This window comes from Rhamphochromis longiceps, linkage group LG2 (assembly GCF_057381845.1).
Source record: "Rhamphochromis longiceps isolate RC_006_pf linkage group LG2, R_longiceps_female_GT1.1, whole genome shotgun sequence".
In the NCBI taxonomy this organism is placed as follows: Eukaryota; Metazoa; Chordata; class Actinopteri; order Cichliformes; family Cichlidae; genus Rhamphochromis; species Rhamphochromis longiceps.
Window position 1 is genome coordinate 26,345,480 of NC_140558.1, and position 15,580 is coordinate 26,361,059.

The 15,580-nt window shown below is 40.4% G+C and overlaps 1 protein-coding gene across 1 annotated transcript in view; it reads left to right on the forward strand.

The window, feature by feature from the left end:
- LOC146677314 (connector enhancer of kinase suppressor of ras 2) overlaps positions 1–15,580 on the forward strand; it is a 67,088-nt gene that overhangs the window by 10,966 nt on the left and 40,542 nt on the right. Inside the window, exons 2-5 of the mRNA XM_085420521.1 lie at positions 2,845–3,008; positions 10,006–10,208; positions 10,429–10,516; positions 11,675–11,716. Of these exons, the coding sequence (XP_085276647.1) occupies positions 2,845–3,008; positions 10,006–10,208; positions 10,429–10,516; positions 11,675–11,716 (497 nt within the window). The remainder of the gene's footprint in view (positions 1–2,844; positions 3,009–10,005; positions 10,209–10,428; positions 10,517–11,674; positions 11,717–15,580) is intronic.

The following is a 15,580-nucleotide window of genomic DNA, read 5'->3' on the forward strand; positions in this document are numbered from 1 at the left end:
TTCTTAAGAAACAAGAAAAAATCCAGTGAAGACCTGACGGAGGACCAAAAGATGCATCTGGCCCTTCAGTTGTTCCATTTACTGTTGTACTGATCAGAAATGGTCTCTGTGGAGGAGGAGGGAGAAACAGGCTGAGGCATGCCAGATTACACAAGAACACCACTGAAAATAAGTGGCAACAGGTCTGATATATCGATGAATCCAAATGTAACATTTTTGGTTCAAATCATCATGTATGTATGGTCAAGGTAGAGGCATGACAGTGAGTGTTTGCAGCCATCTATAAAAAACAGGATGGAGGCTCTGTCATGGTTTGGGATGCATTTCAGTCAGTGGTGTTGGAGATCTTGTCAGAATTGATGAAATTATGAGCGCAGAAATTAATGAATGAATGAATCTCACTGGCAACAGCTTCACTTTTCAGCACGGCAATGACCCCAAACACACTAACGATGCAGTAAAAGCATTACTGGAAAGAAAAACACACCAATCCATGACACTATCAATCATGGACTCACCAGCCCAGAGCTCTGACCTCAACATTATTGAATCAGTGTGGGATCATCTTTATAGAGAACAGAACAGAACACAGCCAACAGCCAAAGAAAAGCTTTGAACGTTCTTCAAGAAGCCTGGAGAATTATTCCTGAAGACGACTTAAAGAAATGACAAGAAAGTTTGCCTGGGAGAGTTCAGGCTGTGATGAAGAGTAAAGGTTGTCAAATCAAATATTGACTCATACAAACTGGGTTTTTTTGTTTGTTTTTTTACCTTACATATCCTGTATTTTAATTATTTTAATTTCCTATATTCCTAGCAAAATGGAGAGAAATAGTTCAAAACAGTTTACACACCATCTAATATGTCTAACCTGGCCATGTCTTATATCTTAAAGGTGTATCAAATGTTTTGCATTTAATGTTATAATTTCTCAAGATTTTTTCTAAAAAGCCATAAATATTTTTTTATTTAGAATAGAATAATCCTTTAAATGTCCCACTAGAGGAAATTTGGTTGTAACAGCAGCAAAAGAAAAGCACATATACAAACAGAACAGGACACCGAAAACAAACACACACAATTTTTACAGAAAAAAAATATTTACATGATGGACAATAGTTACAAAAACAGAGTACTGTACAGTTATTAAGATTAAAGTACAGATAAAAGTGGCAAAACCAGGTTGTAGTGTGCAGACAGAGCAGGCTACTGGAAGACGTTTAAATAGAATATTTAGAAAAAAGTACAGATTATGGATTGTACCTGTGCATTAAAAAGTAAACTGGTAACTTCCAATAAGTTCGTATATATAAAATGAGAAAAATAACAAGTTATAACAGTAGTAGTTGTTCGGTTGAATTTGAAAGCATGAATTGTTTAAAACAGGAATACACAACTGGTAGAAGCACCAGTACCTCAATTTTGTATTGTGTGCAACATAATAATTATAATATAGTACTTGAATAACGGTATTGATGTGTACTAATATTGCCTATATGAAAACAAATCCTCATATGCACCTAATTCATGTGCAGACTAAGTTATCACACAAGCCTTCCACGTTGCAACACTGTATCATTACCTGTGAAACACATGCTTACATGTGGGCCATTAGGGCTTTTCCACGGGGAACTTATTCTATTAAACAGTTTCCACTTGTGTTGCTACCGGTGTCACTGATGTGTTGCTTTTGAAATGGCTCTGCTGTGCTATATGTAACAACACTTTGTCTGCATGTCACTCAGAGCAACAGCAGGCTTTTTCCCCCCGTTCTGGTATCTCCCATGGCACACGAAGACCAAGAGATATCTCGCTCGAGTGTGTGTACTCTATATACGCATGTGTGGTGACTTTGTTGAGGTGCTACCGCACTGTCTGCTCTTAAGCTTTGCATCCCTCGGGCATCAGTGTTTTCCTCACAGCTCTGCTAGGCTTTAACAACGGGCATCCACAGAGGTGTCAAGACCCTGAAGAGCAACACTAGCTGTAATTGCATTGTGTTTGAAGTCCATGCTCATAGGGGGAGTGAGTGTACCTTATGTGTTTAACTGTGGTTCTGTGCATGTGTGTGCGCATGGATTTGCTTACTCTTGTGCAACTTTTTTGCTCTGTGTTTGCTCGTTTTGGAGCGGGCTCGTTCATTAGATCTGTGGGGAGATGCGCCTTTTTTGCTGACTATATTTGAATCAAAGCCAGAGGCTCTTACCGATCAATTGTATCCACCACGCCTATGTGCAGCTGATTGGCTCTGTGCAAAGCAGGCAGCCACAGCGTAACAGCAGCAAGTCATACGTCGATTTATTGTTCGCATCTTCCTCGTTTTCTTTCGAATGGCTCTTTAATTATGCAAAATATGTGTGAAATAGATTCTTTTCGCTCTAAAATCTCTTTTATTGCCTCTTGAATGTTAAAAGCAGTGGTGAGAAAAGACTTTTTTTTCCCTCATCAAGCTTATCATCCCGTACAGAAAAGGTGTACCAACAGATGTGTTTTCTAGCTGTCAGTAAGTTGCTCATAGATCAGTCAGAGCTCCTGGCTTGAGGCTGCTGTTTATCTTTACTTTCTATTTGGCAGGCACAATTTGCATGTTTTTATGCCTGACTACAGTGTTGCATCAAAGTAAGCCAGGATTCGGTCTCGGGAAAGGAGCTCATTCTTGTGTCAGTCAGTCATGTCTGGGACAATATTTCCTAATCGTGTTTTCCGTCTTTGTCTCAGAGCAGAAAGCCTTCTAAATCACTGATTGAAGCCAATATAAATATTTTTCTATATACAGCTGCGCAAAGTGATAGACGACAGATACATCAACACATCCTAATCTGTGTCTGTCTCCACTCTCCTTAGGTCTGGATGACTGTCTCCAGCAGTACATCAAGAGTTTCGAGCGGGAGCAGATGGGAGGAGAGCAGCTGCTTCACATCACCCATCAGGAGCTGGAGGAGCTGGGTGTCACCAGGATAGGACACCAGGAGCTCATCCTGGAAGCCGTGGACCTCCTCTGCGCCCTGGTCAGCCTATGATTTTAAATGCACAGTACTGGATGGAGTGATGGTCAACAAGCTCCTAGATATGCTTGTTATCTTCTTTTATAGCTATTAGTTAGTTATAGTTATTGCTGAGATAAAATAAGCTTAAAAATACACTCATTAGTCATTTTTTCAGGCACACGCGTTCAACTGCTCTTTAAGGAAAACATCTACATATAAAGATGAAAGCATGGCTCCGTCCTGCCTTGTATCAAAGGTTCAGGCTGGCGGTGGTGTAATGGTGTGGGGAATATCCAAGGAGCTGGGAAAGAAAGCCACTGGACTTCTCTAAGTTTCTTGCTTAAACTGTAAAAAGTCCAGGCGCTTTCTTTCCAAGCTCCTTAGACTACCATTACTGGGATGACGGAGAACCTACACAGACCGTGTGGGGAATATTTCCTTAGCACCAACTGAGCCATCCCATGTGCATCCCTTTGTGACCACAGCGTCCACAGTGTGACCACAGTGATGGCTGCTTTGTCATGTCACAAAGCTCAGATCATCTCAAGCTGGTTTCTTGAACATGTCAGTGAGTTCACGGCACTCAATTGGCCTCTAAAGTCAGCAGATCTCAATCTGGTAGAGCATCTTTGGGATGTGGTGGAATGGGAGTTTGACTTTATGGATGTGAAGCCAACTAATGTGAACCAACTGTGTGATGCTGTCGTGTTAATATTGACCAAAATCTCTGAGGAATGTCTCCAGCACCTTGTTGAATTTGTGCCTCAAAGTTAAGGCAGTTCTGCAGGCAGAAGTGGTTTCAGTCTGGTGTACCTAATAAGGTGACTGGTGAGTGTATGTATGTGTATATATGATAGGTGAACATTTCACCAAAGAACAATCATTGTCTAGTGCATAAAACATATGGAAAATCTGTTAAAATCAACTCATTTAAAGGTTTCGGGTTCATTGATTAGCCACCATGTCAACAACCCTCCTGTAACGACATGTAGATGGATTTGACAAAGTCAGGGAGCACTATGAACTACTGCACCTGTTTGGATACCACAATGTATTATAGTTTCTTCTGGTTTTGTTTAGATATATAAAATAATACATTATCTAGATATATGAGATATCAAGTAAACTGCTGTTTTTTGTTAGGATAAAGTTATTGTATCCTGTTAAAGGTTTTAAACCATAGCTGGTTCTAGTGTTGAAGCTGATTTTTAAAAAGTACATTATGTGCAAGTAGGTTTTACAAGAAGATATTTGCTCCTTTTTCCCAGTTACTTTAAGATGTGACTATGAGTTTTCTTCTTTTATAACTCACAGAAATACTAACAGGTTCAAAGGTATATATGTTGTTTTTTGTTTATTTTCCTCCACCAGTTATTGATATTGGCTTAAGAAATGACTGAAAAAAAAAAGAAAATCATTCAGGCCTCGCTTTGTGTGTACTTCCTCGGTCATTGCTGACTGTATGTGCAGCGGCCCTGCCCGGGATTAGAGAATTAGGGAGAATTAGGTGCTACTCTCCCAGAGAGAGAAAGCGAGGGTGAGAGGGAATGGGAGAGAGAGAGAGAATGTAGAAAGAGTATGCAGGATGCACCTTATCTCCCATGCACACATGGGTGGATTAGTTGGGGCTGTTTGAATGTGTGTGTCAGTGTGTGTGTGTGTGTGTGTGTGTGCATACATGGTCGTGTGTGTGTGTGCTAATCAGCACCTCTCCTCATTCAAATGTTCCAGTATGGGAATGAGAGTCCAGCAGTAGCGATCACCATATGTCCGGAAATTTCTCACGGACATAAATTCTGAGTATCAGACAAAATGAGCCACTGAAGCTACCGCTGTGAGTACTTTTACTTTTTATTTGTTTGGCGTCATTCCGATCAGTTGCACTGATAATTAGTGAGACTGATGAATGGGTTGGCGTCTGATGGGAAAGCACACACAGTCAGGCATGTTTAAATATAGCCCACATTTACCCGTTTTTATAGTGTACTTAAAAACAGCACAGAAATATTATCCAAACTGACAATTGTAATGCTAAGACTACAAACAGGCTGCATTGTGCACACACAGTTTTTTTTATGTTCAGAGGGATTAGTACCAACATTTTTTGGTATGTTTAGAAAATCTGGGTAATCTGTTGGCAGGTGTACAGCTTGTCTGATCATGCCACTGCTCATTCCTTGCCCAGTCTCTCTTGCAGGGACGTCGTTATGATTCCAATTATTTTGGCTAATAAAAAAGAATAAATAAACCCATATTAAACCCAATAAATCCAAATCTTTAAAAAAAAAAACATATTTAGTGAGGAAAAACTTGAGCGCCACAGCTCTGTGGTTCATGTAGATCCTGAATATTTGGACGATAAAAGGAAATGAAATGTCTGGTCATAAAGAAGAGATGAAGTTGGCTCCCATGGTTCAGCTGGGATCCCTCTCTGGTCTGTCTGTTGATCTTGATCAATGCAGGTTTCAAGAACTGACTGAGCTTTCAGTCTTGCTGTAATTGTAGAAACGTTCCTTCTTTTATGCCTGTGCAATCAAATTTTGCCCCCAGCGTGTATACTAAGTAGAATATGTGGGTAGTGAATTTTCAGCAAGCTGTGCTTGGAAATAACTTAAAAAACAAAATTACTGCTCCTTCCTAACATGAAAGACAAAGATATTGGTGCCATTAAAGTTACAGGACAAAAATACAAACAAGTTTGTTGTACTGCAGTACAACCCTCACTATTAAATAGTGAGGGTTGTACTGCAGTATACATTATGTGTTCTGCTTTAACTGATTAATTAAATCGACTTTAACAGTCAGGCTACTTAGGCTACCTAAGTAGCTAAGGTGGCCATTTATGTGAACAGGGTTGTGGGAGCCAGGTTAATATAGCTCATATACTTCAGTATTTATATTTGTTGTTAAACTTGTTTTGTGTAATTAATAATTTAATAAGTAAATTCACGGTTATAATTGAACTAAAATTATTTTCTTGCATTCGTGTTGGCTTGGTTAAGTAAAACTGTGAATACATGTGCCTTAAAGGCTTGGTTTGTAGTTAAAATCCCGGGAGGGAGCCACACGGTTTTTCTACCGTAGTATGTTTGTTGTTGAGGATAACTTAGACCTGATTACTCCTGTAAGAAGATTTACAAGCTGTGGAAAAAATTTTTGTTTGTATCTTTTCTCATCGGTGTCCCGTGGAAGTTTTTTCCTCTTCAAATAAACGTACACGAGAAAAGCACTGGAAAACTGGTCTCAGGACTATACAGGGGTGCTACTTAGATGCTACCTAAGTACCACCCTGCACTTGCTTTATCCTGCACTACCTAACGTTTGCCCTTTGTATCCTGTAAAAAAACATCCATCAGATCTAAACCATCAGCCTTATATAGGTGTGATATTAGCTCAGGATTTATCCCAAGGACAGCGATGCACTCTGGCTATCTGCGTGACAACTCACCTGTCTAAAAAGTTAAAAAGTGCATAGTATACATAGCCTTTAGGTTCTGACCTAACTCTCTCTAATTTTGTGGGTGGGGAATAATTAATAATTAAAGCTATTTAATTACATGAGTAAGTGTGTGTAACTACCTCTCTTCATTTGGAGACACCTGTGGGAGGATCCTGGTGCTGTCTGGTGCTACAGGTACTTCATAAACTCAGAGGAAAGACTTCCACAAACAGCTTTAAGCAACAAATCAAACCTTAGCTCCTGTAAATTTTTTTGTCTGAACGGCTAAATTCATTAGGCCGTCTGGTGAGTCATGTCACTCCGACTTGTTGGAGACTCTTTTTTTTTTCAGTTTGTTATAAATGTGAAATTGTAGAGCAAATGACAGAAGCAAGAGTGACTATTTACTGAATGTGTCTGTGGTTTGAAAGATTTGTGTGAACTAAAGGCTGAGAAACTGTCCACTGGAAAACAAACATGTCAGTGAGAGCTTTTATCACAATCATCTATCACTTTTGCTCTTCATTAAGGAATTTCTTTCTCACTGTAACATGAGATAAGTTTTGGACTGAGCACGTATCTGTGTATTGAAACAGCGGCAGCCATGAAAGATTCTCACTTTGACACTTTGGGTGAGTTTATGAGATTGATTGTGATTAGCTTTTCGTAACTTAACAATTAAAGTTGTTTTGTCATAATCTTCACTGATAATACATATTTTTTCTTTTTGTTTCTAACTCTCCAAATCTGCTTTTTGTCATTTCCTTTATTCTACTTTCATCTCTCCCTGCACCTCTTTCATTTGTGGGTCCTTCTCAGTGCTATCTTGTGACTGCAAAACAAAGTTAGTTGCAACATTTATTTCTTACCATGCTTACCAGCTCATGCTTGGTGTATTACTTGGTCTTTTAACTGTTTACCAAGTAGTTTGGAATAGACTTACAAAAGGGGCCATTACAAACAAATCAAGCTATATGTAGCTCTGTTTTTAAACATTTATTTAACTCACTGAACTGTAAATAGATGTCCCTGACAATCAAGGTTAAAAAAAAATCACCGTTATATTAAATGCAGTGCTCAACAGTCACAAAAATTACAGCAGGACTTATTTTGAAGAGATGCAAAAAGCCTGCAGTAAAAATATAAAATTCATTGGTTGCACAGAATCCATCTGACTAATTTGAGCATTGAGGCCAAATCTTTTTGCAGAAAGCAACATGGGCACGATGGATATATTCTTTCTATGATTGATAGACATTCTACATTTTGGTGCAAGCATAGTGCAAAAGCTTTGACCGAGGAATCTGCAGCTGAGCAATACTTTACTTTTCAACAGGGTTTTATAGTTAAGTCCCTCTTTTACCCAAACATGTCATAAATGATGTGTGATTGTGACTCAGTGTACGAACAATAGCAGAAATACCAGCATAGCAAAGAGGCCACTCCAAACATGGCTGCTATGGTAACCACATTGACATGAATGGCAGGGGGTGGGGTGGATGGGTGGTACTCTAATGGCATCGCTCTCTTACTGTATTGATCTGGCACACTCTCTCCATCACACACACTCACACACACACACGCAAGCATTGCTAAAATTACTTCTCTCTTTCTCCAAAGTCAAAGTCATTCATGCGCTTTTATTCCCCCGCTTCATCTCAAGCGCTCTGTAGCCTGCAAAGAGCAGCACACAGCTCTAGACTGAATCATATGACAGCCTAATTACAGCTGTGCAAACACATTCACTCTATGTACATGCATGCATCTGCATTCGCACAGGAGATTATCCAGAACACAGTGTATGCATGACCCAGTTTCAGCAAGATGCATAGCTGGGTACGGTCTCTGTTCGTCTCGCTCCCCCCTTCTTGTCTTCTGCCTCTTTACTTCTTTAGTTGCCTCATCTCTCTCTTTCTCTCTCTCTGCTGCCACTGTGAAACCCTCCATCCTTTGTAGTCACTGTGGTCGTGACTGTGTAGAATAGATCTAGAGGCAGAGGAGGAATAGATACGTCTAGCTCAGCCTGTGGATCTGACTACACAAGGAGGCGCGTGTGTGTGTGTGTGTGTGTGTGTGGCATTTATGTCAGCAGGAATCAGGCTCCGTCATACAGGACATGACTTGAGGTGCCTGGGATGGTGAGCACAGTGTGGATTAGTGGATGTGTGTTTGTTTATTTAAAAGGGTCCCAGTGCAGTAATGGGCTACTCAGCCAGCTCAGTGTTTTTCTATTAGTGCAGTTAGTGGCTGTATGAATGATTATTAGTAATTCCCAGATGACATTTTTAAATTTCATGTAATTTCACCCGGAATAAGTTTTTATTTAACTCATGTTTCTTAAATATGATCTTTGCACATGATCAGCTAAGACTTGTGTAAAGATCATAGCTTTAAATAATAAGTATAAAAAAGTATTTAAAAAATAAATACTCTTACAAAATATACAAATATTTTTCAAACACTTAGTCTTCGAGTAAATTAGGCTTATCTATCACTAGCTACAGACATGTAAAAAGACTTTTCACAGACATCTCTGCAACCCAGTGAAAAACTAAATACACTTTGAGAAACATCTCAGACTCTACAGGCCTCAGTTAGCGTGCTGAGTGTAAAAGCTGATGACAGTACAAAGCCTTTTCTTTCATATACATTTTCTACATGGGAGTGGGGGAATAAAGATGAGATGTGTTGCACAGTGCCACATTTGGCAAAACAGCTCATACCAACTGTCGAGCATGGCAGTGGAGGGTGATGATTTCAGCTTGGTCTGCAGTGACAGCATCTGGGCACCTGACTGAAATCTGACCATGAGCTCATCAAAGAATTCTAGAGTCAGGTGTGACTCTAGAAAGTGACAGCATTTGTCTGACAGTAAAATGTTAGCTAATCGTGAGTTATGCAACAGAAAATTGATATCAAGTGCAGCAGTAAATCTACAATAGAATTAAAATATAGATAAAAAAAATAAAAGCATTTCAAAATCCAGACCTCAACCTGAGTGAAATGCTCTGGCTGGACCTTAAGAGAACTAAATGAACGAAGTGAAACGAGGTTGTGATAAAGAGAGGGCCAATCGTCCACAATGATGTGAGAAACTGATAAAGTAGTCATTCAGAGATATCAGATGATACAGTTATTCACTGACTGTATATCATGTCTGTTATACAGATAAAGTATATTGGACTAAAATACAGACTAGCAGAAGGTGATAGCTAGCCTCACTATTCTTGAACAGAACAAAAATATGCATGTCAGTGCCTCTAGCTAGTCAGGTTAGCTTAACTTAGGAAAAAGCTAGCATGATTTTATCCAGAGTTTTTAAAAAAATCAGCAACCCAAAACCCTATGTATATATTTCCTCTTTCCAGACCTTTTGAAATATATATATATACATATTTAGGTTTTTGTATATATGTATATATGTATGTCTTCTAATCCCTACATTAGCTAACTTAAGTTAAGCTCCTTGCTCTTTGGCAAAGCTCCTGACTCCACAGAAGGTCGTGACGTTTTTAATCCAACTTCAAATTCTCAGGATAAACATATTTTCTGATCTCAGTTTGTCTGTTTGTCCTGCAGAACTACGGACTAGAGACAGAGAACCTCCGGACTCTATCCCACAAACTCAACGCTTCAGCAAAGAACCTCCAAAATTTCATCCTCGGCAGACGGAGGGGCGGCCATTATGATGGGCGAGCTTCCCGAAGGCTACCAAATGATTTTCTCACTTCAGTGGTGGATCTAATTGGTGCAGCCAAGAACTTGCTAGCTTGGCTTGACAGGTGGGGGATAACATATGGAGATTAGATTGTTTGTTTTTTTTAAATTACAGTGTTAATGAATAAATGAAATTGCAAATATTTAAAAAAAAAACACCAAATGCCAATATTTCTCAAAAATTGTTCAGGCAAACATTTTTTCTCTAAAATTGTTGGATGTTTTGTTTTTACACAGCAGAAACATTTCTCAGGTTATGATCTCTATTATTCTTTATTTTCTTAGGTCTCCGTTTGCCAGTGTGACAGAGTATTCATTACTGAAGAACAACATTGTGCAGCTCTGCCTAGAATTAACCACCATTGTACAACAGGTGCTTTCACACACATTCCTGCAAACATCACACAATACACCATTTCCATATCCATTAAAATAAAGGTCATGATTTGAATTTAAGGGTCAACACTAGAGCAGGATTGGATTGGAGACATCAATATGTATAGAGCTTTTGTTGCCTACAGCTGGTTTCTATAGATTTGAGCACGTGTGCAACTTACATGCATTGCCACAGGCTGTTTGCAGCATGGCTGATGGGACGAGTGGCTCTCAATAAAAGCCTTAAGCAACATTCTCATCGACTCACTGTTAGACATCATCCCTTGCCTAACTTAGGCTCTGTTGAACAGTGAACCAGAGGTCTCTCATCCCTATAATTCCCTGTCCTCCTTCTGCTTCCCCTCTGGCTCGATTCCTCATGTTAATGCACCACATTGCACGCACACACACACACACACACACACACACACACACACACACACACACACACACACACACACACACATATCCAGCATACTCACTCTGGTACTTTAGCCATCTCATTGTTTGGACAGAAACTATGTCTCCTCTCTTGGACCCCATTCATATCCTCCCAGTAAGAGCCTGCTTAGAGTGTGTGTGAGAGTGTGTTTGTACTTGTGCCCAGAATGAGTCCTGGAACCGAGCAGATAACACCCATCCCCTGTTACAAGGGCCAAAGAAGAGCGAGGAGAAAGAGACCACCGCAGGTCCACAATGGGCCAAATGAACATGTGGCTGCCAGGGTGCAGCGAGACAGACAAAGGTGGCAGCGCTGTCCGTACTAATGCATCAGACAGATTAATTAGCTGCTACCGTGCACATCTGGTGGATTCAGTGGGCTGGCTTCTCAGAAATGCATTACCTATCAGCTGTCGGTGAATAACACTCCGTCAAGCTTCAAATAAAGTCATTTTATAAATCCAGATATGAATTTGATGCTCCAGACCCCAGAGTAGATCTAAAACTCGTCACTCTACTGTCAAACATAATGCAGAGGGGTTGTAACAAAATAGCCAACTGCTCAGGTCCACATGCCTTCCATTTCTTCCTGTTGGGCATCTCATTTCCTTCTTTCCTCAATGTTATATTTGGACTAGAGAAAGACACTTGAGCTGGAGTGCGGATGTACACATCGATGTTTTCTTAATGTGTTCCTCTTTGTTCTTTTCTACAGGACTGCACTGTCTATGAGACAGAGAATAAAATTCTTCACGTGGTAAGTTTTTCTTATAATATCAGCGACCATTCAAAGTTGTCAGTCAGTTTTTGGGGTCAACAATGAACTTTCATGCTCAACTAGCTTTACTTCATTGTTGCACTGTCACACATGTGGTTACAGCACACATGAAACTGCAGCGCGTGGTAATCCGCATATTTCCAAGCAGCTGGCTCATTGCACAAACCTGCCATCTAGTATTTGCAAGAACAGAATTTCACATCTACCGGCAGACTTCTGCACCGGTTTTGAGAAATTAAAGCATTTAGAGAAAATCTGTGTGTGAAACAGAAAAAAAAAAAAAGTATTAGCTAAACTGGTGCATTTGAGTGCGCTTCAGTTAGACGTTTGTGTTTGTGTGTGGGCGTGTGTGGGCATGTATGTGCGTGCACTTCAGCGTACTGTTTGTTTTTGGTCGAGTGTGTGGCACAAATTTGTGCATGTTAAAGTGCAAATGAGCCCGAGGCCTTCTGAAAGCTTCAGTATGTGTGCGTGTTGTGTGTCCATGCGCGCAAATGTGTGCATCCATGACGGAGAACTGTCTGCATCCACGTGTGAAACGGACTGAGCAGCCAGTGTCTGATTTGGGTTGACAGTTGGTTTAGGACACTTCCTGCTGCCATTCAAGGTCAGGTGGAGGAAACCAAATGAAATGTTAGCAGGGGGAGCTCACAGAAAAAACTGTTGACGCATCTTTTGGCAAAGAAAACGCTCAAGGAATGCATATTTTTGCACATGCACATTGGATACTCTGTAATCCATAAGCTCTTTGGTTGAGCTGTCATTTACCTCTGCTGTTACAGCCCCAATAATGACACAGGACAATGACATCAGGCAAATTCAAATATTTAAAGGGCTCCATTGCACACGCAGTTACATGCTCACAGCCATCAGTGCCCGACTAAGGGCCGCACATGATTAAGTCTGTTATGTGCGGGAGGTTTATGTGTGAAAGAGGGAAACAGCATGAAGAGCGAGAGAGAGGAGGAGCTGTTTGTTTTTAGATCCAGCTTCCTCGCAGGCTCTTATTTACTGTGAGTTTTCCACAAAGATGAAGTGAAGGTGAGATAAACCATGCAGGCACACACAACAAACACAAATATCCAATCTTATCCCCTGTTTTTGAAACAGAATGGCACTTATATTTGGACTTGGACAAGCGCACTTGTCCCCAAAAAAGTTTTTCTATTGCACTGCTAGGTAAAAAAAAATAGGTTAGTTCTAGCCAATGTGTTATGTTGACTCGATGGAATTTTATTGTAGCTGGAAACTGAATTAGAGGGAAGAAAACAGCATATTTCTAACATTTGAATCCTAGTGACCCCTGAAATTAAAAATTATTTACTTCAAAATAACAGCAGCCAGATGTGATTCAGTATAGATGGTAACTTGGTACATTAAAGTGCGTTTCTACTCTACTAGAGCACTCAAAGCACTTTATAAAAAACAGACTATTTACTATTTATCTCCGATTGTTTAGATTTGACCTCCAGGTATAGCAGGTGGATATAAGTAGCATCTTCTCCACCACATAACCAGCAACAAGCTGGTTTATGTCTGTTTGTTACAGCTTCTACTAAAAGCTACCTGTTTCTCAGATGCAGCAAGGATGTTCGCCTCTTCAGCCTCACCCTTCTTCAGCAAGGTGCACTTAACTCACAGGTGCTTCTTCAAATTTTGAAGTAGAGCATGTTAGCGGCTGACAGCAGCTAACAGACTTATCATCACCCCAAGCAAGACTCTTTTTTTCTCTTTTTTGTCTTTTGACGCAACAATGGAGACAGTAACAGATTGACTGGAAACATCATGTTGCTCATTTCAATGCAAATGTAATCTGAGTACTGCTGCTTTGTAACATGTTACAGACAACATTGCACAAAGCTTCAAAAAAACAAGCAAAGCAATAAAAAAAATAAGTAAATTAAGTAAGCTTTTAGTAATTTGATCATATTTATAACTGAAGATTTAGACTGGGCTCTCTGATAGAAAACGAGTTAAACACACCCGTGAGTAACACTGGTTGATTAATTACATTTCCAGCGGGCTCTTTTTCATCCAGAGCTCCAAAACAGTGGAGCAAATGTAAACATACCATAACTGTAGGACACTGCGATACTATAGCCTATCGTAACAATCTCTATAAATATATGATTATTCTAAAAGGAAATGCTTTAAAGGGAGTGATTCTTCAAATTCTGCTCTCATTTCGGTCTGAAGTCTTACTTACAATGCAGTCATTTCACATAACTGGGTTTACAGTTTCACTCAAGTATTCTACTGTATGCAGTTTGATTCAGACAGACATACAGTATCTAAGAGTCTCCAGTGTATAGCCAGCATGGGGATTACAGACTGTTTACTGTAGTGATAGTTGTACCTATCTCAGCTTCTGCTCAATAATGCAAAACTCACTGCTACTCTGTTCTCTTTTAGACCACGGCCTGCAGCAATCAGATGGACAAGGATTGTGTGTGTGTGTGTGTGTGTGTGTGTGTGTGTGTGTGTGTGTGTGTGTGTGTGTGTGTGTGTGTGTGTGTGTGTGTGTGTGTGTGTGTGTGTGTGTGTGTGTGTGTGTGTGTGTGTGTGTGTGTGTGTGTGTGTGTGAGGAAGATAGAAAAGAAGAGCTATAAGATATGAATATGTGTGAGTCTGTGTCTGATGGAGCATGAAGTGTGTATGAGTGAGTGTTTTTTGTGCATGCATGCATAAGGATGAGAGGAATTACATAAGACTGTCCTAGTTGTGTGTTTTCCCTTTCTCTTGTTTTCTCCCCCTTTCCTCCCGGACTCCCGCTCCCACCTCCCTGCCTTTCTCCTTCTTTCTCTCTCTTCCTCTTCCCTTCTCTGCCTCTCCATCTTTCGCTCTGTCTTGGTTGATACTTGCTGCAGTGTGTGTGTGAGTATGTGAGAGACCATGGATGTGCAGAGGATGCATTATGCAACCGTGCTCGGTGTGTACATGTGCATGAGATAGAAGGCGCGAGTCGATGAGGATGAAAGCACATGAGAGAATGGGAATAAGAAATGTGGTGGTGGTGCAGTTGAAGGAGGGGGATTCCACCAGAGCTTAATCCGTTTGGCAGTGTACTATGTCTGGCTTTCTGTTTGACTGCTTTTAAATCTCACGCCAGCCAGCCACATAAGTTAACCTCCCTATAATCTGTGCTCTGGTGCTGGGGAGGCGTGTCAGATCAAGGTCCAGGGTGTCAGAGCTAGAGGAGCTGAGAGTAGCCGCACTGGTGGCCTTTTTGTCTCTCTACTCGGCATTAATCCCGGGTTAGGACTATTAGTCTAATGATCAAAGAGGAGCACAAGTACAGCCCCAATATTGTCACTTGAGCTTTAGCTTGGCATGGCTCTATACACGGGATTATAAATGCACCTTTTCTCATTGTTTCTACCCCTAACCAACCTTTAAACCCACCCTCACTAAAACTCAAAATGCTGTTTGGTGCCTGAGCTGGGTATGCCATTACATAACGTGAACATGCTGGCTAGAACATAATATTACTGTATAAACATAATACTAAGCAGACAAGGCGATCTTTAAATAAGTGACTCAGAAAAAAAGATGCAGGTGTGTGTGAGAGACAGCATCACATAGCCAGCTCGCCGAAGATTCTCCACCTTTTTCTTTCACACTGAATGAATCATAGGCTGTGAGCTGTACACACACACCGTGTGTATCACATGTGTGTATACTGAAGATCTCCTCTGTTCGTTTCGTAACTGTAATCTGGTAATTGCTCATTAGGACGTAGATCAGAAGATTATTTCATACAGGGTTCATCACTGCCATGCTAGTCACAAGCATACTGTAGCTGTAGTCTGTCTTCCATGTATGCCTGTTACATTTCAGCGTGTG